The 27,548-nt window shown below is 45.5% G+C and overlaps 1 protein-coding gene across 1 annotated transcript in view; it reads right to left on the bottom strand.

The window, feature by feature from the left end:
* Positions 1 to 25,954, bottom strand: part of krtcap3 (keratinocyte associated protein 3) — a 44,818-nt gene extending 18,864 nt beyond the window's left edge. Inside the window, exons 1-2 of the mRNA XM_072265810.1 lie at positions 25,847 to 25,954; positions 3,647 to 3,831 (exon numbers count right to left, since the gene is read on the bottom strand). Coding sequence (XP_072121911.1) covers positions 3,647 to 3,831; positions 25,847 to 25,859 — 198 coding nt within the window. The 5' untranslated portion in view covers positions 25,860 to 25,954. The remainder of the gene's footprint in view (positions 1 to 3,646; positions 3,832 to 25,846) is intronic.
* Positions 25,955 to 27,548: the final 1,594 nt, after the last annotated feature.

Here is a 27,548-nt window from a genome sequence, read left to right as displayed (position 1 = left end):
TTGGAGAGGACTGAAAAGACAGCAAGAATATTTACTTAGAAGTGGTTGAACTTTGATAAGTTTGGCACCTTTTACTTCCCTTTTATATTGTATCTCTATTAATTACATAGTTCCAGTAAGATCTATAAAGTGTAATCATTTAATCGCATATGGTGTATTGTCTGTTATTTGGTGTGGTGGGGTACATCACACAGCATCCACACAAACTTGATTATCCAGTTTGGCGGGGCTGAAGTCTGCTCCCCCTAGACGGAAGTGAGCTGAGTGAGTCTGAGGCTTACCGGGGGGCTACAGTAGCATAGTAAGAAGCACCCCCCGCCACCCATCAGCCTGCACCACTCAAGTACTCCCATGTGACTAATTAACTTACTAACCTGTACATCTTTGGCCTGTGGGAGGAAACCAGAGCACCCAGTGGAAACCCATACAGTCAGAGAGAGAACATACAAACTCCAAAAGATGTTAAGACAGGGGAGCAGAATTAGGCCATTCAGCCATTTAGCACCAAGTCTGCTCCATCATTCCATCATGGCCGATGCATTTCCCTCTCAACCCCACTCTCTCACCTTCTCCCTATAACCTTCCCCAGCGCCCCGATCAACTTCCCCAGCTTCCCCAGTGCTCTGGTCAGCACTTGTCAGTTAGCAGAGTGAGTATCACTATAACTGAAAAGGTGGTTATTATTAAATTGATGTTTCTGGGAATTTGTCGCGTGCTGATTTGGTTCCTATAACATTGAAAACACAGTAATTCATTGTGCATAAACACGGTGGGATCACAAAGTGGTGCCACAGTAACGTAGCGGTTGGTACAACACTTTACAATGCCAGTAACAGGGTTCGATTTCCCGCTGTCTGTAAGGACCCTGCCCATTCTCCCCATGAACAGTTTCCTCCCACATTACAAAAGACATCCAGATTCGTGTCAGTAAGCTGCGGGCTTGATACGTTGGCACTGGAAACACGTCAACACTTGTAGACTGCCCCTAGCACTCCCTTGGACTGCTGATGTGAAACAACACACCTCGATGTGTTTCGATGTACATCTGACAAATAAAGCTGCTCTCAATCTCCAACAACTTTCAATGCTCTGGCCCTGACCGCCTCATCTTCACCATGGATGTCCAGTCCCTATACACTTCTATCTCCCATCAAGAAGGCCTTAAAGCTCTCCACTTCTTTCCCAATAGAACAACCAACCAACTCCCCTCCATCACCAGCCTTCTCCATCTGGCAGAACGGGTCCTCACCCTCAACAATTTTTCCTTTGGCTCCCCCCACTTTCTCCAGACTCAAGGGGTAGCCATGGGCACCCACATGGGTCCCAGCTGTGCCTGACTCTTTAACGGCTACATAGAACAGTCCATGTTCCAAGCCTTCCCTGGTAACGATCCCCAAACTTTTCCTCCACTCCACTGTCGACTGCATTGGCGCTGCTTCATGACCTGTGCTGAACTCATCAATTTCATCAACTTTGCCTCAAACTTCCACCCTGCCCTTAAATTCACTCAGTCCATTTCTGACACCTCCCTCTCCTTTCTCAGTCTCTTTGTCCCCTTCTCGGGAGACGAACTGTTAACCAACATCATTTATAAACCTAACAATTCCCAGTTATCTTGACTATACCTCTTTCCACCCAGTCTCCTGTAAAAATGCTATTCACTTTTCCCAGTTCCTTCATCTCTGCTGCATATGTTCCCAAGATGTGGCTTTCCTTTCCCCCTTCAAAGAATGGGGTTTCCCTTCCTCCACCATAGACGCTGCCCTCACCTGCATCTCCCCCATTTCCCGAACATCGACACTCCCCCATCTTCCTGCTGCCTTAACAGTGATTGAGTTCCTCTTGTCCTTGCCTACCACCCTATCATCCTCTGCATCCAACACACTGTCCTCTGCAACTTCTGCCATCTCCAAAGGGATCTTGCTACCAAAACTACCTTTACCTCCCCGCCCACCTCCACTCTCCACAAGGATTGTTCCTTCCTTGTTTCCCTTGTCCATTCGTCCCTCCCCACTAATCTCCCTCCCGGCACTTATCCCTGCAAGCAGTCGAAGTACTACTCCTGCCCATTTACCTCCTCCCTTGTCCCCATGAAGACCCCAAACAGTCCATCTAAGTGAGGCAACACTTTGTCTGCAAATCTTCTGTGGTCGTCTACTGTGTCCAGTGCTGCTTTATACTGGTGGGACCCATCACAAATTGGGGGACCACTTCGTTGAGCACCTCCGCTCCATCCTCCATAAGTAAAACTTCCCGGTGGCCAAACATTTTAATCCCCTTTCCCATTCCTGTTCTGACATGTCGATCCACGACCTCCTCTTGGACTACGATGAGGGCACCCTTGGGGTGGAAGAGCAACGCCTCGTATTCAGTCTGAATAGCCTCCAACCTGATGGCATGAATATCAATTTCTCCACCCGGTAAAAAAAAAACACCCTCCCCCCCCCCCCCCCACTTCACCTATTCCCCACTCTGGCCCTCTTACTTCTTCTCACCTCCCTATCACCACCCACTGAGTCCTTCCTTCTTCCCTTTCTCCTCTGGTCTACTCTCCTCTCCTATCAGATTCCTTCTTCTCCAGCCACCTTTCCCACCCACCTGGCTTCATCTATCACCTAGCCCTCCTCCCTACTCCCCCCCACCACACCTTTCCCCTTCCTTTCCAGTCCTAAAGGAGCGTCTCGGCCTGATACATCAACTGTTTATTCATTTCCATAGATGCGGCCTGACCTGCTGAGGTCCTCCAGCATTTTGTGCGTGTTGCTTTGGATTTCCAGCATCTGCAGACTCTCTCATGTTTAAAGTAAAGCTAATATTTACTTATTCTTATTTAAGGAAATCCAAAGTAACACACAAAGTGCAAAATATGAGGTGCTGCTCATCTGATATGTGCAGTGGACAAGGCCCTGGACAGCCATGGCATTGTGGGAACAGGAAGTGGAATTATCATGGCTGGCACAGCGGCTGGAGCAAAAGTGGTCCACAAACTGGTCCTCTAAGCTGCATCGGGTCTCGCTGCTCCGGAAGCAGCGAACACAGAATCACAATCAGGTTTACTTTCAATGGCATGTCATGAAGACTTCTTGTTTTGTGGCAAGAGCAAAAAAATATTCTAAGTTACAATAAGCAATAAAATCAATAAATTGTGCGCAAGAGGGCTAGTGAGGTAGTGTTCGTGGCCTCGTGGTTCAGAAATCTGATGGCCAAGGGGAAGAAGCTGTTGCTAAAACACTGAGTGTGGACCTTCAGGCTCCCTGATTGTAGCAATGAGGAGAGGTTATATCCCCAGATGGGTACCGCTTTCTTGAGCACATTTGCTGTGTCCGTTGTACCAGCCGGGATAACCCGGTTGCCAGCCAATTTAATTTCACTTCCCTTTCTCCCACTGACACGACTGTCCGCGGCCTCATCCATTGCCGGACAAGGCGAGATGCAGATTAGTCTAGACCAGGCTAACGTAAAGGAGACTGCATGGTGATGCGAGGAGGGCACTGAATGCAAGAAATAATACCGATGCATTTTTATTCTCTCACCTCGTGGGAACGTCTGGAGGTTCTAATACACCAATTCTCCTTAGAAATTCAACAGCCAAGCCCCAGGCAGGAAGACGTTACTGCCATTGGGAAAGCAAACAGAAGTGACTCACCAACAAACCAGAGACAACAGAAATGATGTTGGCCACTGAGTACTCAACGGTCACCTGGTCCTCGGGCTTGGAGATGTGCCTGAGGACTGTACCATGGACAATGGCGCCAATGATGAAGTTGATGTGCCCGATGAAGATCAGGGCGATGCCCTTCCGCATCAGCTGGCGGGGCCCGCTCTCTTTATCTGTCGGGCCAGAAGAAACCTCCACTTCAGTTAGAGAGCCACTCAACATGGAAACCATCAAAATCAGCCTGAAGAAATTCAACATCACATCTAAAAACTGGGGAAGACAACTGCACCCGATAGATGCACTGGGAGGAAATCTGTTCAAGAGGGAGCTGCCCTACACGAGAGCGACCTCCCCTACACTACAGAGCACAAACGGCAGCTGTGGAAGAAGAGACAGAAGACCCAACCACTAATCACAGCCACTTCATCTTACCCACAGTATACGTGAGTCCTGAATCGGCCACTACACCAGGGCTCCCCAACCTTTTTTTGCACCGCGGACCGGTTTAATATTGACAATATTCTTGCAGACCAGCCGACCGGGGGGGTGCAGGGGTATTCAAGTAGGGTTAAACTCACCTCAACATGTCTTTTACAGTTAGGATTACCAACTTTCTCACTCCCAAATAAAGGAGAAAAGTAGCCGTCAAATATGGGACACTTGCATTTACCCCGAGAAAGACTACCATGACCACGAAGCCTCATGCCGGCACCTGGGTGACGTGCACATGCGCGTACGTGCCGATTTTTTTCAACAAATCGGTTTTGGCTTAATCTTCCGGACTATACTGTACATACATTATTTCTACTTTATATAGGCTGTGTATTTATCATATCATTCCTGCTTTTACTATATGTTAGTGTTATTTATTTTGGTTTTATGCATTACTTGGCATGATTTGGTAGGGTTTTTTTGGGTCTGGGAACGCTCAAAAATTTTTCTCATATAAATTAATGGTAATTGCTTCTTCGCTTTACACCATTTCAGCATGAAAGGTTTCATAAGAACACTCTACCTTAGTGGGGGAAATACAGGACAAGGGCAGTCCCGTATGGGACAAACCAATTTAGCCCAATATACGAGATGTCCTGGCTAATACGGGACAGTTGGCAACCCTATGTTCAAGTTCAACAGGGTGTGACAGGGAATGAGGAAAGGTGCAGCTGACTCATATCGTTTCCTCGTGGCCCGGCGGTTGGGGACCGCTGCACTACACCCACCAATAGACGGCCCCTTAGGAGAGCATCTTACTCAACTTGAATGATCGCACTGTTACTACAAGGTGGAAGCCGGCCCTCAGCTCATTCCATCCACATTGACCACTACAACCATCGACACAACGTGAGGATGGGTCAGACGTCAAGAAAATGAAGTGCAAATACCAAATGGCAGCTGGATGTTGGAGGGAAGAGTGCATGCCCACACCAATAATATTTCTCCCCCAATGCAGAGCTATAACTAGAATAAATTTAATAACAGAATGAATAAATAGAATAGGGAGGAGGTACAGGAGCAGGAAGATACACACTCAACATTGCAGGAACAGATTCTATTCCTCTGCCATCAGACAATGAACTCATGAATAGTTCCTCTTTTTGCATTACATATTTATATACAGTGCCTGTAAAAAGTATTCACCCCTCTCCCTTGGAAGTTTCCCGTTTTATTGTTTTACAACATTGAATCACGGTAGATTTAATTTGGCTTTTTTGACATTGATCAACAGAAAAAGACTCTTTTGTGTCAAAGTAAAAAAAGATCGCTACAGAGTAATCTAAATTAATTACAAATATAAAATACAAAATAATTGATTGTTTAAGTATTCACCCCCTTTAATATGACACACTAAATCATCACTGGTGCAGCCAGTTGGTTTTAAAAGTCACTTAATTAGTCAAATGAAGATCTGTTTTTGGAGACCTGTGTGCAGTCAAGGTGTTTCAGTTGACTGTAGTAAAATACATCTGTATCTGGAAGGTCCAGCTGCTGGTGAGTCAGTATCCTGGCAAAAACTACACCATGAAGACAAAAGAACACTCCAAGCAACTCCACAAAAAGGTTATTGAAAAGCACAAGTCAGGAGATAGATACAAGAACATTTCCAAGTCACTGAATATCCCTTGGAGTACAGTTAAGTCAATCATCAAGAAATGGAAAGAATATGACACAGCTGTAAATCTGCCTAGAGCAGGCTGTCCTCAAAAACTGAGAGACCGTGCAAGGAGGGGACTAGTGAGGGAGGCCACCAAGAGACCTCTGACAACTCTGGAGGATTTACAAGCTTCAGTGGCTGAGATGGGAGAGACTGTGCCCACAACAACTGTCGCCCAGGTGCTTCACCAGTTGCAGCTTTATGGGAGAGTGGCAAAGAGAAAGCCACTGTTGAAAAAAAAACTCACATGAAATCTCAGCTACAGTTTGCCAGAAGGCATATGGGAGACTCTGAAGTCAGCTGGAAGAAGGTTCTATGGTCTGATGAAACCAAATCTGAGCTTTTGGCCAACAGACTGAACGCTATGCTTGGTGAAAGCCAAACACCGCACATCATCAAAAACACACCATCCCCACAGTGAAGCACTGTGGTGGCTGCATTATGCTGTGCAGCAAGCCCTGGAAGGCTTGTGAAGGTAGAGGGTAAAGTGAATGCAGCAAAATACATGGAAATCTTGGAGGAAAACCTGATGCAGTCTGCAAGAGAACTGTGACATGGGAGAAGATTTGTTTTCCAGCAAGACAATAACCCCCAGCATAAAGCCAAAACTACACAGGAATGGCTTAAAAACAACAAAGTTAATGTCTTGGAGTGGCCAAGTCAGAGTCCAGTCCTCAATCCAATTGAGAATTTGTGGCTGGGCTTGAAAAGGGTTGTTCACTCACGATCCCCATGCAATCTGACAGAGCTTGAGCAGTTTTATAAAAAAGAATGGGGAAAAATTGCGGTGTCCAGAAATGCAAAGCTGATAGAGACCTATCCACACAGACTCAAGTCTGTACTGTAGCCACTGAGTATGTGTTCATGGTCTTCTGCTGCTGGTTACATTTTGTATGATAACACTCCTGAGAAGAACCTTTGTCACTTTATTTTATATGCCATGTCTATAATACAAGATACGCAAGTATTAGGAGAAGGGTTTAATGAGCTTGTTTCACTGTTCATTAGATCTGATATTAGGACTCAGTTTATATGCCTGATAAACAGCCCTAATCATTTTGCTGCCCCATCACCACATCCCCATCTTTCAGAGTCAGATATTTTGTGTGTGTAGTGAGTGTGTGGTGTGTGTGTGGTGTGTGTGTGGTGTGGGTGTGGGGGGGGGGTGTGGGGGTGTGGGTGTGGGGGGGGGTGTGGGGGGGGGGTGTGTGGGTGTGGGGGGGTGTGTGGGGGTGTGTGGGTGTGGGTGTGGGGTGTGTGTGGGGGTGTGTGTGTGTGTGTGGGGTGTGTGTGTGTGGGGTGTGTGTGTGTGTGGGGTGTGTGTGTGTGTGTAGTGAGTGTGTGGTGTGTGTGGCATGTGTGTGCTGTGGGTGTGGTGTGTGTGTGTGGGTGTGTGTGTGTGTGTGGGGTGTGTGTGTGTGTGTGTGGGGTGTGCTGTGGGTGTGGTGTGTGTGTGTGGGGGGTGTGTGTGTGTGGGTGTGTGTGTGGAGGGGGGTGTGTGGGGGGGTGTGGGGGTGTGTGTATGTGGGTGTGTGGGGTGTGTGTGTGTGGGGTGTGTGTGTGGGGTGTGTGTGTGTGGGTGTGTGTGGGTGTGTGGGGTGTGTGTGTGTGGGTGTGTGTGTGGGGTGTGTGTGGGGTGTGTGTGTGTGGGGGGGGGGTGTGTGTGTGTGTGGTGTGTGTGTGCACACATTCTGATCTGTTCTGAAATCTGATGGCAGAGGTGGATGGAGAAGCTGTTCCTAAAACATTGAATTTGTGTCTTCAGACTCCTGTGCCTCCTATCTGATGGTAGTAATAAGAATAGAGCATCTCCTGGGTGATGGGGGTCCTTAATTGATGGATGACACCTTTTTGACGCATCGCTCGTTGAAGATATCCTCGATAGTGGGGAGGCTGGAGCCCATGATGGAGCAGGCTGAGTTTACAACTTCCTGCAACTTTTTTCTGATCCTGTGTAGTGGCCCCTCCACACTAGACAGAGAAGCAGCTGTAGGGGGCCTGGATAGGGTTATAAAATTGGTGGAAATGAATATAATTCACAACCACCGACATTGAGCTGGGGTTCACTTTAAGAGGCTGGTCTGACATTACGATGTAATTATATAAAGTTCTGCTACTGCACTTTGTGTTCAGTTTTTGGAACACCACAAATGAGTTGTTACGGTTTTTCGTAACAGTTGTTACACCTCACGTCATTTTATTTGCAAAAACCTACACAGCCGGTTAGAGTGCTCTCCACAATACTCTGTAGAAATTTGCTAATGTCTTTGGTGACACATCAAATCTCAAAATCCAAATGAAATACAAGTGCTGACGTGCCTCCTTCATAAATTTTCTTTGAGATGAAAACATATTGGGATCAGTTTTGGATGCACTCAGAACTTAAGCATGCACAAAATCATCTCTGCTCTTTGATGGCTCACTGAGTATATTGAAAGCAGTGGTTGATAGGTTCTTGATTAGTCTGGGTGTCAAAGGTTATGGGGAGAAGGCAGGAGATTGGGGATATAAATCAGCCATGATGTAACAGCAGGGTTAATTAAGTATTAGTGATAAACTATGTCAATACTTGACAAAAGCAACAGTTGTTGTTGCAGGACCCGAGTTGTTGAGGAAGGATGAATAGCTTAGGACTTTATTCAACCATGAGTTCGAGGAGCAGAATTAGGACATTTGGCCCAACAACACTGCTCCAACATTCCATCATGGCTGATTTAATTTCTCCCTCAAACCCATTTTCCTTCCTTTCTTCAGAAAAGATAAAATGGAGGAACACACACCAGTCATCATAGAGGGATCAGAAGTGGAGAGAGTGAGCAAATTTAAGTCTGGGTGTCAAAATCCGTGAGGATCTAACCTGTCCCGACATACTGAAGCAGGCAAAAGAGTGCCTATATTAGGTGTTTGAGAAAATTTGGTTTGTCACTAAAAATGCTTGAAAACTTCCACAGATGTACTGTGGAGAGCATTTTGAATTGCTGCATCACCATCTGGCTTGGTGGGGCTACTGCACAGGATCAAAGCCAGTTGCAAAAAGTTGTAAAACTAGTCAGCTCCATTACGGGTACGAGCCTCCGTCGAATCCAGGACATCTTCAAGGAGCGGTGCCTCAGGAAGTCAGCGTCCATCATTAAAGACCCCCATCACCAGGACACGCTCTCTTCTCACGGTTACCATCAGGTAGGAGATACAGAAGCCTGAAGGCACACACTCAGCGACTCAGGAAGAGCTTCTTCCCCTCAGCCGTCTGATTTCTGAATGAGCATTGAACCCGTGAACACTACCTCACTACTACTTTAATCTCCATTTTTGCATGGTTTATTTTAACTTAACTATTTAAGATGCATAGATACATTTCAGTTCTTTGCCCCTATAGTATCATGTACTGCCTTGTACTGCTGCCGCAAAGTTAACTAATTTCATGACATTTACCGGTGATATTAAACCCGATTCTGATAACCTTCGCTGCCCTTACTTATCACAAACCTATCAACCTCCGCTTTAGATATTCCCAATGACTTGGTCTCCACAGCCGCCTGTGGCAGTGAATTCCACAGATTTACCGCCCTCTAGCTAAAGAAATTCCACCTCATCTCCGTTCCGAAGGGACGTCCCTCTATTTTGAGGCTGTGCCCTCTGCTCCGAGACATTTCCTCTAATGGAAACATCCTGTCCACCTCCACCCTATTCCTGGAGCACAGGAGTATGAGAGGAGATTTGATTGAAGTACATAAAATTATTACAGGAAGGCTGTAATAATAAGGTTGAAAGTGTGCAGAGAAGGTTTACAAGGATGTTACCGGGTCTTGAGAAACTCAGTTACAGAGAAAGGTTGAATAGGTTAGGACTTTATTCCCTGGAGCGTAGAAGAATGAGGGGAGATTTGATAGAGGTATATACAATTATGATGGGTATAGATAGAGTGAATGCAAGCAGGCTTTTTCCACTGATGCTAGGGGAGAAAAAAAACCAGAGGACATGGGTTAAGGGTGAAGGGGGAAAAGTTTAAAGGGAACATTGGGGGGGGGGGGCTTCTTCACACAGAGAGTGGTGGGAGTGTGGAATGAGCTGCCAGATGAAGTGGTAAATGCAGGGTCACTTTTAACATCTAAGAAAAACTTGGACAGGTACATGGATGAGAGGTGTATGGAGGGATATGGTCCAGGTGCAGGTCAGTGGGACTAGGCAGAAAAATGGTTGGGCTCAGCCAAGAAGGGCCAAGAGGCCTGTTTCTGTGCTGCTGTAATGTTCTATGGTTCTATGAGGGGGATAGATAGGGTAAATAAAAGCAGACCTTTTTCATTGATGTTGGTGGGGACTGGAATGAGAGGTCAGAAGTTAAGAGTGAAAGATAAATTATTTAAGGGGAACCCGAGGGGGAACTTCTTCATGGAGAGGGTGGTACTTGGATAGGAAGGGTGCAGAGGACTATGGTCCAAGTGTGGTTCAAAGGGACCCAGCAGAGTAACAGTTTGGTGTGGACCAGATGGGCTAAGAACCTGATTCTGTGCTGTGTCAATTGTTTATTTCCCTCCATTGAGGCTGCCTGACGTGCTGAGCTCCTCCAGTATTTTGTATGCATTGGTCTGGATTTCCAGCATCTGCAGAATCTCCTGTGTTTACAATGTACAGGGAGCCTTTGCTCTAACCATTCCCGCTTCCAAGTTCTTCCTCCTTCAGCTCTGCCAACAATTGTCTGCAGGTTAATCCCCAGGATAACGTGTTGAAGTATGAAGGAAAGTGGAGCAGGTTGGGCCTATACTCAGCAGCCACTTTATTAGATATCCCTTGTACCTAATAGAGTGGCCACTGGGTGCATGTTCATGGTCTTCTGCTGCTGTAGACCATCCGTTTTGAGGTTTGATGTGTTGCATGTTCAGAGATGCTCTTCTGCACACCACTGTTGTAACATGTCATTATTTGAGCTACTGTCGCCTTCCTGTCAGCTTGAGCCCAATTAACAAGGCATTTTCACCCACAGAACCGCTACTAACTCAACATTTATTTTTGGTTTTTGCACCATTCTCTGTAAACTCTAGAGACCATTGTGTGTGGAAATCCCAGGAGATCAATGGTTTCTGAGATACTCAATCCACCCCATCTGGCACCAACAATCATTCCATGGTCAAAGTCACTTAGATCACATTTCTTCCCCATTCTGATGTTTGGTCTGAACAACAGCTGAACCTCTTGACCATGTCTGCATGCTTTTATACATTGAGTTGCTGCCACATGATTGGCTGATTAGATATTTGCATTACTGGTGTACCTATTAAAGTGGCCACTGAGTGTATTTCTTATTGCAGGACAAAACAATGAGAGGTAATTTAAATGAGTTGCAAGATTCTGGGCAGGTTTGACCAGGTGGTTGTTGAGAAGGTGTATCCCTCATGGGGAGACACCATGGTCCTGAGGAAGGGCCTCAACCTGAAAAGACAATTGTTATTCCCTTCCACCTGCTGAGTTCCTCCAGCATTTTGTGTGTGTTACTTTGGACTTTCAACATCTGCAGAATCTCGATGCGGATGTCTTGAAATGGGCACCTAGCTTCAGGATAAGAAGATGATGAGGAGGAATGATTCTCTCAGAGGGCTGTGGGCCTTTGGAATGATCTACTGAAGAGACGATTGTTGAATTTGCCCCAAGTCATTTAAATACCAGGGCAACACACGCCGAATGCTGGAGGAACTCAGCCGCTCAGGTAGCACCTATGGAGAGAGATAAACTTTAGTAAGATGGCAGTGCACTCGAATGCAGCAGCTTCTGCAGGGTCAACCACAGGTACTATTGTCTTTTTTAAATGTATTTCTTATGATTGCAAAACCCTGCTGGACATTAAGAACTTGGAGTACTGCAGGGTCTACCACATCAGCGAGTAGCTCATTGGCAGAGAAGCTGAAGGAGCTGGACTTGGTGCGGACCGTATGCTGTCTGTGGCGTGAAGGCAGTGTGCAGTCTAACAGCCAGTGACTGCCTTAGTTGCTTTCTTGTGATCGCAAGACCCTGTCGGACACTAGTGGTGTAGAATCCTGCAGGTCCAACTCAGTGGTTTATTGGCCAATGACAGGGGAGCTGCGTGGCCTCGGTCAGAGCCAGGACCGGGCGGTGTCGCCTGTTTGCAGCCACGTAGGGGGAGGCATCAGAGTCGGGCGCTACACCGGAGCGCCAGAGGTGGTGGAGCACAGCGGCCACCCCAGCCCCACTCTTCACTCGGCAGAGGGCCAACCACAGACTGCCGCAACATTCATGGAGTATACTTTTGTTCTATGACTGTATTTTACTGCTACCTTATATGTCTGTGTTACCTCATATGTGCTTTGTGCTGTGTGTTGTGGGCACTGTGTTTTGCACCTTGGCCCCAGAGAAACGCTGTTTCACTTGAGTGGTATTTATGTATGGCTTGACAATTAGACTTGAATTTGATCTTGAAACAGTCAACATTGGGGTGTGTGTGTGTGTATTGCTTCAGATTTCCAGCATCTGCAGAATCTCGTTTCTCCATCGAGAGGGTAAGCTGAGTGATTGCAGGCAGGTATGGGTCAGACATTGTTCTGGTGAATGCAGAACAGCTTCAAGGGGACAGATGCTTCATTTCTTAGATTTTCTGGTCCATCCCATTTACCATCTTACACAACCCCCCCCACCAACAATGCCACCCCCTCACCAGCAGAATCATAAATCGTCATGGCTGAATGTTATGCTCAAGATTTTCTCACATTTGGCCTCCAAGTGAACTCCAAATAGCTCAGCACTTTTACTGAGCCATTAAGAGTTCACTTTCAGTTCCTTCAAGATTCAGGTCTGTTTAATATTGTGTCAACACACAAGTGTAAAGGAAAATGAAACAACTGAATGAACCTGATTTGGCAGGAGGTTGGGAGCCAAAGGGAAAGGCTGAGGATGGGGCAGGTTGGTTTACAGTGTGAGGAAGGACCAACAGATGATGGGGCAAAATCACAGTCAATCGGAAGAGGTTAAGCGTGACATGGGGCAAAATCGACAAGTGTGAAGAATACAGGACTGAAGGAGTTATATTTGAATACACACAGCATACCGAATAGGGTGGATGATCTTGTTTGAGATTGGCAGGCAAGATGTTGTGGGCATCACTGATTCGTGGCTAAAAGAAGATCAGAGTTGGGAGCTTAACATCCAAGGATGCACATATTGAAAGGACGGGCAAGTTAGCAGAGAGGGCGGGGTGGCGCCGTTGGTAAAAAAATGAAATCAAATCCTTAGAAGGAGGTGACATAGGATCAGAAGACGTAGAATCGTTGTATATAGAGTTAAGGAACTGCAAGGGTAAAATGTACAAGGCCCCCAAACAGTAGCCAGGATGTGGCATAGAAATTTCAATGGGAAATAGAAAAGGCATGTAAAAAGGACAATGTTACCATAGTCATGGAGTATCTCAATGTGCAGGTAGATTGGGAAAATCAGGTTGGTGCTGGATCCCAAGAGGGGGACTTTGTAGAATATCTACGAGATGGCTTTTTAGAGCAGCTTGTGGTTGAGCCCATGAAGGGAAAGGCAACACTGGATTAGGTGTTGTATAATGAACCAGATTTGATTACGGACCCTAAGATAAAGGAACCCCTGGGAGGCAGTGATCGTAATATGATACAATTCACCTTGCAATTTGAGAGGGAGCAGATAAAGACTGATGTATCAGTATTACAGTGGAATAAAGGGAATTACAGAGGCCTGAGAGGGGTGATGGCCCGAGGTGATTGGACGGGGACACTGGCAGGGATGACAACAGAACAGCAACAGCTGGAGTTTCTGGGAGGAATTCAGATGGCACAGGATAGATACATCCCAAAGATGAAGTAGTCTGAGGGGAGGATGAGGCGACCGTGTCTGACAAGGGAAGTCAAAGACAGCATAAAAGGAAAAGAGAGAGCATATAATAGAGCAAAAAATAGTGGGAAGGTAGAGGATAGGGAAGGTTTTAAAAACCAACAGAAGACAGCTAAAAAAACTTAAGGAAGAAAAGATGAAATATGAACTTAAGCTAGCAAATATCATCAGGGGATGCCAAAAGTCTTTTCAGATATATAAAGTGTAAAAGGGAAGTGATATTAGATATCGGACCACTAGAAAATTATGCTGGAGAGGAAGAACTGGGGGGAAAAGAAATGGCAGATGAACTGAATAAGTATTTTGCATCAGTCTTCACTCTGGAAGATACTAGCAGTATGGTGGAAGTTCCAGAGTGTCAGGGGACAGAAGTGAGTGTAGTTGCAATTACTTGGGAAGCTGATGGGTCTGCAGGTAGATAAGTCCCCTGGACCAGATGGACTACGGCCCTGGGTTCAGAAAGAGGTAGTGGAAGAAAGTATGGAGGCAGTAGTAATGATCTTTCAAGAATCACTAGATTCTGGAATAATTCCAGAGGACTGAAAAATTGCAAACGTCACTCCACTCTTTAAGAAGGGAGGGAGGAAGAAGAAAGAAAACTATAGGCCAGTTAGGCTGACTCAGTAATTGGGAAGATGTTGGAGTCAATAATTAAGGATGAGGTTTCAGGGTATTTGGAGGCACATGATATGGTTGGCCAAAGTCAGCATGGCTTCCTTAAGGGGAAATCGTTCCTGACAAATTTGTTGGAATTTTTTGAGGAAATAACAGGCAGGATAGACAAAGGAGTGCCAGTGGTTGTTGTTTGCTTGGACTTTCAGATGGCCTTTGACGAGGCGCCACGCATGAGGCTGCGTAACAAGATAAGACAAGATGCAAGGTGTCACAATAAAGGGGACCTAGTCTTGTTGGCTGCTGGTGACAAGTGGGGTGCTGCAGAGGTTGGTGTTGGGACAGTTTCTTTTCACATTCAATGTCAATAATTTGAATGACGAAATTAATGACTTTGGTGCCAAATTTGTAGATGACACAAATATAGGTGGAGGCACAGGTGGTGTTAACAAAGCAGGGACTCTGCAGAATTGCTCAGGTTGGGAGAATAAGCAAAGAAGTGGCAGATGGAATACAGTAGCGGGAAGTGTAGGGTCATACACTTTGGTAGAAGGAATAAAGGATTCCCTGGAGGCTAATTTGGAGGTTGAGTCAGTGGTAAGAAAGGTAAATACAATGCTAGCATTCATTTCGAGAGGATTAGAATATAAGAGCACAAATGTAATGCTGAGGCTTTGTAAGGCATTGGTCAGACCACACTTGGTAGTATTATGAACAGTTTTGGGCCCCAGATCTAAAAACGGATGTGCTGGCATTGAAGAGGGTCCAGAGGGAGTTCACGAGAATGATTTTGGGAATTGAAGGATTTACATATAAGGAGTGTCTGAGGGCTCTGGAACAGTACTCACTGGAGTTTAGAGGAATGGGGAGGATCGCAAGACCCTGCAGCGGATAGTGAGGTCAGCTGAGAAGATCATCGGGGTCTCTCCTCCCACCATTACAGACATTTACACCACACGCTGCATCCGCAAAGCAAACAGCATTATGAAGGACCCCACGCACCCCTCATACAAACTCTTCTCCCTCCTGCCATCTGGCAAAAGGCACAGAAGCATTCGGGCTCTCACCACCAGACTATGTAACAGTTTCTTCCCCCAAGCCATCAGACTCCCCAATACTCAGAGCCTGGACTGACATCTACATCATTTATTTATTATTATACTGTATTGTAATTTGTCCTCTACTGTGCCTATTGTCTTGTTCATTATCTATTGTACTGCCTCGCACTGTTTTGTGCACTTTATGTAGTCCTGTGTGGGTCTGTAGTGTAGTTTTGTGTTGTTTCATGTAGCACCATGGTCCTGGAGGAAGGTTGTTTCGTTTTTACTGTGTACTGTACCAGCAGTTTATGGTCGAAATGACAATAAAAAGCGACTTAACTTGACTTGAAAACACTGTATGGGACTCAACTTGGCCACGGGAAGTCCCAAGCCTGGTTGTGAAAGGAGGATTGGCCATAGGGCTTGCCACCCCAGCCTATTAAAACCCAGAGCTACTGAAACACCAACAGAAGCTCATCCCTGGGACAGGAAGAACAAAGCTCAACAGTAACAGAAAACCCTAGATACCTTGGTAGCTCTTCCAGATCTTCAATGCCCAAAAGGACCGAATGATCAAAACATCTAAGGCAATAAAGCTGTTCAAATGCCTGAGGTTCCTATTTCTCACTTGAAACACACACTAACCTATTCTCACCAAAAACAGCAACATCGTTATGTCACTGCTTCTGACTTGATCGGAAATTGCAGTACCTATAGAAAGTATACACACACAACCCCCCCTTGGAAGTTTCATGTTTTATTGTTTTACAACATTGAATCACAGTGGATTTAACTTGGTTTTTTTTTTGACACTGATCAATAGAAAAAGATTCTTTCCTGTCAAAGTGAAAACAGATCTCTACAAAGTGATCTAAATTAATTACAAATAAAAAGTACAAGATAATTTTTTGTGCAATTATTCACCCCCTTTTGTAATTCATTTTGTAATTCACCCCCTTTAATATGACACACCAAATCATCACTGATGCATCCAATTGGTTTTAAAAGTCACATAATTAGTTAAATGGAGATCTGTTTTTGGAGACCTGTATACAGTCAAGGTGTTTCAATTGACTGTAGTAAAAATGCACCTGTATCTGGAAGGTCCAACTGCTGGTGAAGTCAGTATCCTGGCAAAAACTACACCATGAAGACAAAACATTCCAAACAGCTCCGTGAAAAGGTTATTCAAAAGCACAAGTCAGGAGATAGATACAACAAAATTTCCATCTCTGAATATCCCTTGGAGTACAGTTAAGGCAATCACCAAAAAATAGAAAAATATATGGCACAGCTGTAAATCTGCCTAGAGCAGGCCATCCTCAAAAACTGAGTGATGTACAAGAAGGGGACTAGTGAGGGAGGCCACCAAGAGACCTATGACAACTCTGGAGGAGTTACAAGCTTCAGTAGCTGAGATGGGAGAGACTGTGCACACAACAACTGTTGCCTGCGTGCTGCACCAGTTGCAGCTTTATGGGAGAGTGGCAAAGAGAAAAAAATCACATGAAATCTTGGCTAGAGTTTGCCAGAAGGCACGTGGGAGATTCTGAAGTCAGCTGTAAGAAGTTTCTATGGTCTGATGAAACCAAATCTGAATCTTTTGGCCATCAGACTGAACACTATGTTTGTCGTAAACCAAACACTGCACATTAAAAGGGATCAACATATGATTCATGTTAATGGGAGTCGGAGGGCTGTGCGAGTCTGATGATCAAGGCCCGAGGTCAAACTAATGATCGCTGAGTCCTGAGGTTGATAGCCAGAGGTCAATGAAATCTGCAGAGCAAAGCAAAAGGTCGAAGTCCAGGGGTAGTCAAAGCCCTTGGGTTGGTTAGCCTGGAGGTCCGATGCCTGATGTCTGGAGATTTGGGGACAAGGAATGGAGGCCTGGAGACAGCCTGTCTGGGGTGGGTGGCCAGTCTGTGTGTGTGAGTGGGCTTGTTTTGCTGTGTTAACGGAAAGATTTTTACTCCTCGTGTATGTGAAGGATGTAAGAAATAGTCAATTCAATTCAGTTATTGTTGTTGTTGGGGTGGTGTCGTCCTGCTGAACACTGTGGGCACACTACGTTGCTGCCAGAATTCACGGCCACACTTGTGGGCTGCCCCCAGCACATCCTTAGGTTGTGTTGCTTGATAACGTAAATAACACATTTCACTGTATGTTTCAATGTACAGGTTTCTCCTGCCATCCGAAGGTAGAGCGTTCCTATGAAACAGTTCGTAAGCCGAAATGTCGTAAAGCGAAGAAGCAATTACCATTTACAAATGTATTTATATGGGAAAAATTTGTGACCGTTCGCAGACCCAAAAATAACCTACCAAATCATGCCAAATAACACATGAAACATAAAATAACAGTAACACATAGTAAAAGCAGGAATGACATGATAAATACACAGCCTATATAAAGTAGAAATGCTTTTCCACAGTCATTGCCGGCACTGTTATCCGAAGCGAAAATCGCACGCAAGCGCTGTTGGCAGAAACACTCTCTCCAGTAACCTTTAAGCTATGAAGCTGCCAAATCATACAAATAACACGTAAAAATACACAGCCGATATAAAGTAGAAATAATGTATGTATAGTGTAGTATCACTTACCGGAATTGGGAAAGCGCAGAGCATACTGATGATGGTGTGTTAGACTGAGTTGTTGGAGTTTGGCTGGTGCAGTTGCCCCTCACCCTTCGGGCCACTGACCGATACTGATCCGCAAAGCATGCAGGAATGCAGCAGTAGCCGGGAAGCACACAGCACATCTTTAAGAAAGAAGCCGAAACAAACATGCTAATTAGGTGTCGCCCGACACGTAATTGGCGGCCCAGATCAGTGCCTATTGCCAATTGTATCACCTCTGATCTGGGCCGACAATTACGTGACGGGTGACACCTAAATAATTAGCATGTTTATTTTGGCTTTTTTCTTAAAGATGTGCTGTGTGCCTCCCAGCTACTGCTGCATTCTCCGCGAATCAGTATCTGTCCGTGGCCGGGGGTTGGGGTGGTGGGACACTGGGGTGTCATCTGTTTCATTAGAGCAGGCAGCTCATCTTCTCCTATGACTGCCCGCCTCGATGTCGAAGGTCGAGGTTCGTCGTCTGCTGTGGCTGATGTGGAAGGCTTGCTTGACTGCTGAGCCTCGCGCATTTTTCTATCATACAGTTCTTTGTAAGCACTCAAACCATCTTGCAAATATCCCCTAAACTGACGTACCCTTTCAAAATTAAAGTCATACTTTATCATTGCAGCGAAAATCTCACGCAGTTGCTTCACTTTCGCTACTGCATTCGGTTTCGATTGTTATCTTTTCCTCTTCCAATTGCATCAGCTCTTCATCTATCAGTTCTTGGTCATGGGATGCCAAAACCTCTTCAACATCATCTTCCTCAGCTTCCACAAGCCAAACTCACGTTGTCCTTACTTCGTTCACCATGATCAAAAGGCTTAATTATGTCTAGAATTACGTGAAGTGTAACACCCTTACGAGCTCTTTTAGGCTTTTCTGATACCTTAGAACTCATCTTGCCAATGGCTGCTCACAGGCATGTGTTTCAGCAATGCCGGCGAGAATGCCGTTCTGAATCTGGGGGAGAGCGGCTGCTCGAGGCACGCGCTGCCTTTTATCGCGTGCTGATATTTTTCGTAACAGTGAGAACACCTTTTGAAAGTGAAAACAGGGTACTAATGTAGGTCTTTCGTAACAGTGAGGTTTCGTAAAGTGAACGTTCGAAAAGCAGTGGACACGTGTACGTGTGATAATTAAATCTGAACCTGAGTCTACTTGATGGTCAGCACAGAATCAGTGGGCTGAAGGACCTGTTTCTGTCCTGTTCGCCTCAAGGACCCCAAAATGCATTCTCGTTCCTTAAGTAACTGTAAAAATACCTGGCAGGATGTAGAATGACTGCACTTACAAAGATGATCCTATTTTGATCAGTTGTGAGCCTAAACAGAAATTGACCCTGGCCTCTTTACAATGCAATGCTTCCCTTGGACCGAAGGGGCACATTCTGTCAACCGTGAAGACACATCAGACTTACCCGAAAAACAAAAATTCACCAGCAATGGTGGACAGTAGTACAAGTACGAGTTCTGAACACTGAAGCAACAAAGTAATGGGAAATATCTCAGGCAAGGAAGAAGCTGCTGGAGGAACTCAGCAGGCCAGGCAGCATCCATGGAGAGAAACAGTCAAAGTTTCATCTGGACTTGTACAGGATCTTGACCTTAAACCAGTGGGGTAACTTCACTCACCCCAACACTGAACTGTTCCCACAACCTCTGAAAGTTCCCACTTTCGTGGACTTTTCGACTCATGTTCTCAATATTTATTGTTTTTATTTTTGTTTTTGCACACTGGTTGTTTGTCCCTCTTTGCTGTGTGTGGTTTTTCATTGATTCGGTTACGTTTCTTTACATTTACTGTGAATGCCCACAAGAAAGTGAATCTCGAGGTAGAATATGGTGACATGCATGTACCTTGGTAATAAACTGACTTTGTACTCGACTTTGAAACGTTGACTGCCCAATTCAACAGCATCTCTTACACTTTGTTAGTTGGCCAAGATCCCAGTATTTCCTGCCTTTCTTAAACGGCAGCTACCTCAACACTGCCTCAGAAGGATCATAGTCTCCAGAGCAATGGGAGAACAAGTTCTGACACACTCATTGGGAGGTCCAAGCCCCAAAGAGCTTATCTACACCAAGTCCAACAGGAATAGGAGTTGACTGTTCAGTTCCAGCTTTATCAAACAAGTTCACCCTACAGAATACACTACAGCACAGTACAGACCCTTCAGCCCACAATGTTGTGCTGACCCTTTAACCTACTGTAACACGCTGTAAGGGTTCACTGTTAATGTAATGGCTTCTTTGTAATGTTCACTGCTGAGGTAATGGTTTCTCTGTAGCAGCAATGTTTGGGTTATGGCTGGAGATAACAGGATGCATGTTAGCCAATAAGAGATTGTTGCTGTGTCTTGTGACTGCGGAATCAGTTGATTTCACGGGCTTTGCCAGAGGGAGAGAGAGAGATGAAGAGAAAAGACACAAATGGAGAGATTTGGTAGACCGCCAGACAGGGTGGACTTGAAGCGGGGGTCCGACGGCTGGCAACACTCAGAGGAGACCGATGGTGGAAGACAGACTACTGAACTGCATGAGCTCCAACTTTGTGCACAGGCTGTTTATTATAAATCTTATTATTTAGGCCCTTTTTCTTTTATATTTTGTTTCTCTACTAACCATATAGTCAAAGTCAGAGTTATAAAGCTTAATCATTTAATAACATATTGTGTACTGTTTGTTATTTTGGGGTACGGATTTGTAACAGGGGACACATCATGCAGCATACACCCAAACGAGATTTCTTAACATTGGCCAGGCAGGGTGTTATCACTCCCCATATAGAGCCGCTAGGCAAAGTAAGTGTCACACTACTCCAAAATCAATCAAACCTTACCCTCCCACAAAGCCCTTCATTTTTCTATCATCTACGTACTTATCCATGAGTCTCTTAGATGTCCCGAATGTATCTGCCACCAACACCAGCCCTGGTGGGGTGTTCCATGCACCTACCACTCTCTGTGTAATAAAACAGAACAAAACCTATCCCTGACTGCCCGCTATACTTTCCTCCAATCACCTTAAAGTTATGCCCCCTCATATTAGCCATTTCCACCCTGGCTAGCCGACCTGTCTGTGTTTCTTATCATCTATACACCTCCATCAAGTCATCTCTCAACTTCTTCGTTCAAATAAGAAAAGCCCTAGCTCGCTCAACCTCCCCTTGCGTGACACGCTCTCTAATCCGGACAGCATCCTGGTAAATCTCCCTCAGTTCTACTGTTAGCACACTGTCATCAGCTTGAGGCTCAACCACGATCCAAAGAGCCACAATTCACCAAACAGTTACTCATAACCTTTAATCAGATCTTCTCCAATGAGACCATGTCCCAGCAAAAGCTCAAACCCTTCAGGTTATTTCCATTTTCTCCATAGCGTCACTTAATCACTACAATGAGGCTCAGGCCCCCAGTGCCAACTTCACCCGATTGCATTGGAACCTCCTTTGGCTTAACATCATTGGTGAACACAGCCCTCAGTTAATCCATAACTCACCTGGAACGGGAGCACCAATCCCAGGAATGGGAATGTCTACAAAAAGTGGTGAACACAGCCCTCAGTTAATACATATCTCACCTGGAATGGGAGCACCAATCCCAGGAATGGGAATGTCTACAGAAAGTGGTGAACACAGCCCTCAGTTAATACATATCTCAACTGGAATGGGAGCATCAATCCCAGGAATGGGAATGTCTACAAAAAGTGGTGAACACAGCCCTCAGTTAATACATATCTCAACTGGAATGGGAGCATCAATCCCAGGAATGGGAATGTCTACAAAAAGTGGTGAACACAGCCCTCAGTTAATACATATCTCAACTGGAATGGGAGCACCAATCCCAGGAATGGGAATGTCTACAGCAAGTGGTGAACACAGCCCTCAGTTAATACATATCTCAACTGGAATGGGAGCATCAATCCCAGGAATGGGAATGTCTACAAAAAGTGGTGAACACAGCCCTCAGTTAATACATATCTCAACTGGAATGGGAGCACCAATCCCAGGAATGGGAATGTCTACAGCAAGTGGTGGATACAGCCCAGTCCATCAAAGGCAAAGACCTCTCCACCATTGAGTACATTTACAAGTAGGGATGACATTGGAAAGTGGCATCCATCAAAGAACTTGATGGCTTGGACAATGAAAACCACTGTGAACTGCCTGATGTCTACACACAAGAACAAGGAGAACATTCCTCGTCAGAGATCTTCAGGAGTGGTCTCACCTGAAGCATGTTTATTTGCTGAAATTGAGCCACTGATAAAGGTGAATGTGTCAAAGGTCGAGCCATTGCAAGTGACTCACAGTGTTAATTTTGGACTCTACGCAACCAGAACAATGGCTGTTAATGGACCATTGAAAGGAGACAGAAACTATGCCCAGCCGGAGCTGTCAGTGTCGCGCTTTGATTCAAGACAGGTCTTCCTGAATGCATTCAAGAGGGACAATCTGGTTTGGCAGGGAGGGTCACAATTCAGGATCCACCTGCTTACCATAGAGGGCATTTGTGTAAATGTTGAGATTTCATGTCTCATGTCTTCGTAACACCTAATTGTAATTAATATATAATAATTAGGAGGCCGGAATGTAGGAGCCATGTATCTTTTCTATCTGTTCTGCATATTGTGTTGCGCATTTATTAAGGTAACCAGTCATATTAGTGGGGGAGCAGTAAAAGCAAAGAGAATAAGTTACATATTCATGCTTATTTCATGGCTTGGGACCAGCAGAGGACACATCTTTGCTGACCACTTCGTATCGCTTCCAGATTGTATGTTTGCTAAAGAATCAAAATAAGAAATTCAACTCTTCGGAGCGATCATTTGATTGGAGCTGAAGGTGCGTCGTGCATAACAACCCTGTAGCAGTCGAAAGAAAAGCAGCAATTGTTTTGTTTTGATTTTGGATCAGTTTTGCCAAGACCAGGACTGCAACCTTGTCGTGGTTTGGAGGCTTGCACACCGCAGTGACCCGAAGAGCTACACTGGCTGGGGTCAGGGCTTTATGCTTTGACCCCTAGTAGGGTCACCCGTGCCAAACAAGTCAAAGCGTGGAGGCCAGATGAAGAGTGGTTCATCGGTCCTTCAGGTTCAGCTCAGGGCCAACAACCCTGACTGCTCAAACAAAACTGTTATGGAAACAGCAATAAAGAATCTTTCTTCATCTGTGTGTGACGGTATTCCTGAGTCTCCACCTGGCTGACAGTAGTGAAAACCAAGGAAGCGACTAGCACAATGAAGGAAGCCCTGTACAGAGAGACAGAGACGGAGGACCATCATTGCTGCCCTAAACGCCACCAGGCATAACTGGCAATAAGTAAATTAAGCATCCATCTTATCTATAGTACACCCTCAAGATTCGATACACTGAAATCAGAATCAAGTTTATTATCAACGGCATGTGTCATGAAATTTGATAACTTAGCAGCAGCAGTTCAATGCTAGACACAATATAAAAGAAGAAAAAAATAATATAAGTAAATCAATTACAGTATACATATAATGAATAGATTAAAAATTGTGTGAAAACAGAAATAATATATATTTTAAAAGTGAGGTAGTGTCCAAGGGTTCAATGTCCATTTAGGAATCGGACAGCAGAGGGGGAGAAGCTGTTCCTGAATGGCTGAGTGTGTGCCTTCAGGCTTCTGTACCTCCTACCTGATAGTAACAGTGAGAAAAGGGCATGCCTTGGGTGCTAGAGGTCCTTAATAATGGACGCTGCCTTTCTGAGACACCGCTCGTTGAAGATATCCTGGGTACTTTGTAGGCTAGTACCCAAGATGGAGCTGACTAAATTTACAACCCTCTGTAGCTTCTTTTGGTGCTGTGCAGTAGCCCCTCCATACCAGACAGTGAAGCAGCCTGTCAGAATGCTCTCCACGGTACAGCTATGGAAGCTTTTGAGATCACCCTTCAACCTCCTACATTCCGGGGGGGGGGGGGGGGTTAGAAATGACTGACTTGACCCAGTCGGAGGTGTAGCAGTTAGCACAGTGCTTCACAGAGCCAGCTGTAAGATCGGGATTCAATTCCTGCGGCTGCCTGTAAAAGAGTTTGTAATTCTCTCCAAGGCTGTGTGGGTTTCCTCACACATTCCGAACAAGTTAGGGTTAGGGTTAGAAAGCTGTGGGCATGCTTGTTGGCGCCAGGAGTGCAATGGCATTTGCAGGCTGTCCCCAGCACACCCCCGACACAAGGAACACATTTCAATGTACGTTCTGATGCACGTGTGACAAGTAAAGATCATCTCCTCTAATCTCTCTTTATAACTTAGGTCCTCCAGTCCCAGCAACAGCCCTACACCTTTTACAGCTGAATGATAGCCTTCCTATAGCTGGGCATGCTGTGGGACATGAGCATTCTTGTGCACAAGCACTTGCCTCAGATGTGGGAAGTAATCCTGAAGCAAGAGGCGTGTCAACCGAGGATAAGTGAGCACACCTGCTTCCATTTCCAAGGAGTGGAAGCGTCCCAGCCTGGGGTCCGAGGGACGTGTGCTGAAGGGGTGGGAGAGGAGGAAAGTAGCTTGCTTTGTGGCTAGTGTTGTGTCGGACACTGTGGACATGCCATGTTGGCACTGGAACGTGGGGTGATATTTAACAGCCATACAGTCACAGAACACTACAGCACAGAAACCGGACTTTCGGCCCATCTAGCCCATGCCGGACCATTAATCTGCCTGCACCCTGACCAATGTCCTCCAAACCCACAACCATCCATTTGCTTATGAAATCTTCTCTTAAATGTTGAAATCAAACCCACATCCACCACTTCTGCCTGCAGCTTGTTCCGTACTATCACCACCCTCTGAGCGAACAGCTTTCCTCTCGTGTTCTCCTCCACTTGGGGCCTGCCCCCAGCAAATCCTTGTGTGTGTTGGCTGAACACATTTCACTCTATGTTTTGATGTACATGTGACAGATAAATCCAAATCAGAATCTTATGTTACATTCCTATCCACATCATGTATTTCACAGGGTCCACTGTGACATTGGCCCTCAGCACCTCGTTCTCCCAAATGTTCTGGCCTTCGCATATCCTTCCTCTGAAGAAGACTTTACTGCAGCTTATTTTTGCAATGTGGCAGCTTTGCAGATCTTGTTCTTTTTATACATTAAGAAAAGCACTTGTTAACCATTTTGAGAGGCATGTGAGTTTACATGGCAGTAAAGACTAAAACGGGTAGGGGGTGAGTAACCACCAACTGCTGGACAGGTGCTATTACGAAATTGGATCCTACAGAATGGGAATGGAATTGGTTAATTATTGTCACATGTACTGAGGTACAGTGAAAAGCTTATCTTGTATACTGTTCATACAGATCAGATCACGACACAGGGCATAGAGCTAGAATAAGATAAAACAGCAATGGTTGCAGAATTATGAGTAACCGCTACAGAGAGCGTGCAACACAGGTCACATGAAGACGCAAGTCAGATCATACCGAGGTGAGGTTTGTTTCCGCGCTCTCTCTCTCTCTCTCAAAGCACCCTGATCAACCCAACTGTTATCTGAGGAAACTCAATAGTCTTACCCAGTGACAAAGGAAGCTGGGCGACATGGAATATTCTCCCGTTCCTGATCAAACAACTTGATACACAAAGCAAAATTTCCCAGTGGGTAACGAAGAACAGCTGATCTGTGTTGTAAACAGAACTGCGAACCCACTGACTGTTGCTTTCAGACTGTCAGCCCTTTTACCCACTTCGTTATATTTCGAGCATTTCGATCGACTGAGAACAGAAACTCTCTTCTTTAACCCCCTGTCATATTTATAAAAGTAACTCAAGTTACATTCGGGAAGGAATTGCTCCGCATACAAAAGTTGAGGGCCGGGTTTGAAGTTAGGGCGGAAGTAGTTCAGCCTTCCCTCGGTCCCTCCAGGGTACTCACCGAAACCGCACATGTCGCCACTGCTCCGAGCCGTGAAGCCAGGAAACAGTCGGTCGCCACCGCCCGCACCGCCGCACCTTGACCAGGTACCTGCGCTGACGTCACCGACGGAAGTGACCCCAGAGAGCCTGAAGCCACTTCCGCAGACGATACTGGCAGAGCGGAGTACTGGCAATCGGATACTGGCAGAGCGAGGCAGTGGAATGGAAGACGCCGACAGAAAAGCACTGGCAAAACATCAAAACAGAATTTAGGCTAACGCCGATGGAAGTCAAGAGACAAGATGCAGATACTGGAAATCGAAACAAAAACCCACAGCAACAATCTGCTGGAGGAGCTCAGCTGGTCGAGCAGCATCGGTGGAGGGAAAGGAATTGTCGGGCATCTGGGATTGCGACCCTGCACCTGGACTGAGAACTGAGAGGGGAGATGTCCAGTGCAAAGAGAAGGAGAGTCCAAAATGCAATCAAATGGCACCAGCTCTGCATGGTCCAGTTTCAGATAACCCTCCTCTTCTGATCCTCCTCATGTTCTTCCATTAATGTGTCCTTTACTCCCACCTTCCCCTCCCGTGCCTCCCAAAACATCACTACCAATCTTTGTCACCCTTCTTCCACCCCACCCCATTCACATCTCTGCCATCCAGTACCAGCAGCCCTTTGAGTTCCCGCTCATCTCCCCCAAAATCCCCGAGTTGTCAGCAACCTCCACCCACCCTCTCCATCTGATTCCCATTACTTTACTCACTGGCTGTCTGCTGTCATCTATCATGTTTCCCAACTCCACTCCTCTCTCTCCTCCACCTGGTGTCCTCAGTCCGCCAAGAAGAGATTCAATGGGCCAATTCCTAGGGTGGCTGGGCTCCCCCATCATAAATGGTTTTTATATAAATGTTCAGAAGGATGAGGGTAATCTTATGGAAGCACAAAATCCAAGTGTAAAGCTTGCCTTGCACTCCCTCCATTGATGCTGCCTGACCTGCTGAGCTCCTCCAGCATTTTGTAGGTGCTGCTCTCCAGATTAACAGCATCTGCACAATCTCTTGTGTTCATTCTTTTGCATATTGGTTGTTCATCAGTCACTATCTCTTCATACAGTGCTCACTGTAACATTTTATTGTATTTTTTTTACTGTAACTGCCCACAAGAAAACTAATCGCAAGGTAGCATGTGGTAAATATATACATGTTTTAATAATAAATTAACTTCGAACTTTGAATCTCATATTGAAAGCTGGAGCAGACTGGACTGATTCAGTTGAACTAATCTACATTAAAAGATATTGTTTCTTTTATTTTACACAATTATTAAATGGAATAAGACATAGAAACAGAATTTGGCCATTTGGCCCATCGAGTCTGCTCCATTTGATCATAGTTGATTTGTTTTAATTCTTCTCAATCCCATTCTCTTGCCTTCTCCCCATAACCTTTCACGACCTTACTAAACAATAATCTATCAACCTCTGCTTTAACTATACCCAGTGGCTTGGCTTCCACAACCATCTTCAGCAATCAATTCCACAAAATCACTACCATCTGGGTAAAGAAATCCCTCCTCATCTCTGTTCTAAAGGGACATCCTTCTGAAGCTGAACTCTCCCATTACCTAGGCCTTGCAATCTTCAGTACATTTTAATGAGATTCCTCCTCATAAGCAATGATTTAGTTTAGTAAGTAGATGCAGTACACAGCATTAAGTTC

This window comes from Mobula birostris, chromosome 8 (assembly GCF_030028105.1).
Source record: "Mobula birostris isolate sMobBir1 chromosome 8, sMobBir1.hap1, whole genome shotgun sequence".
Lineage (NCBI taxonomy): Eukaryota > Metazoa > Chordata > Chondrichthyes > Myliobatiformes > Myliobatidae > Mobula > Mobula birostris.
Note: the sequence above shows the minus strand (reverse complement) of the source record. Positions and strands in the feature narration are given on the sequence as shown.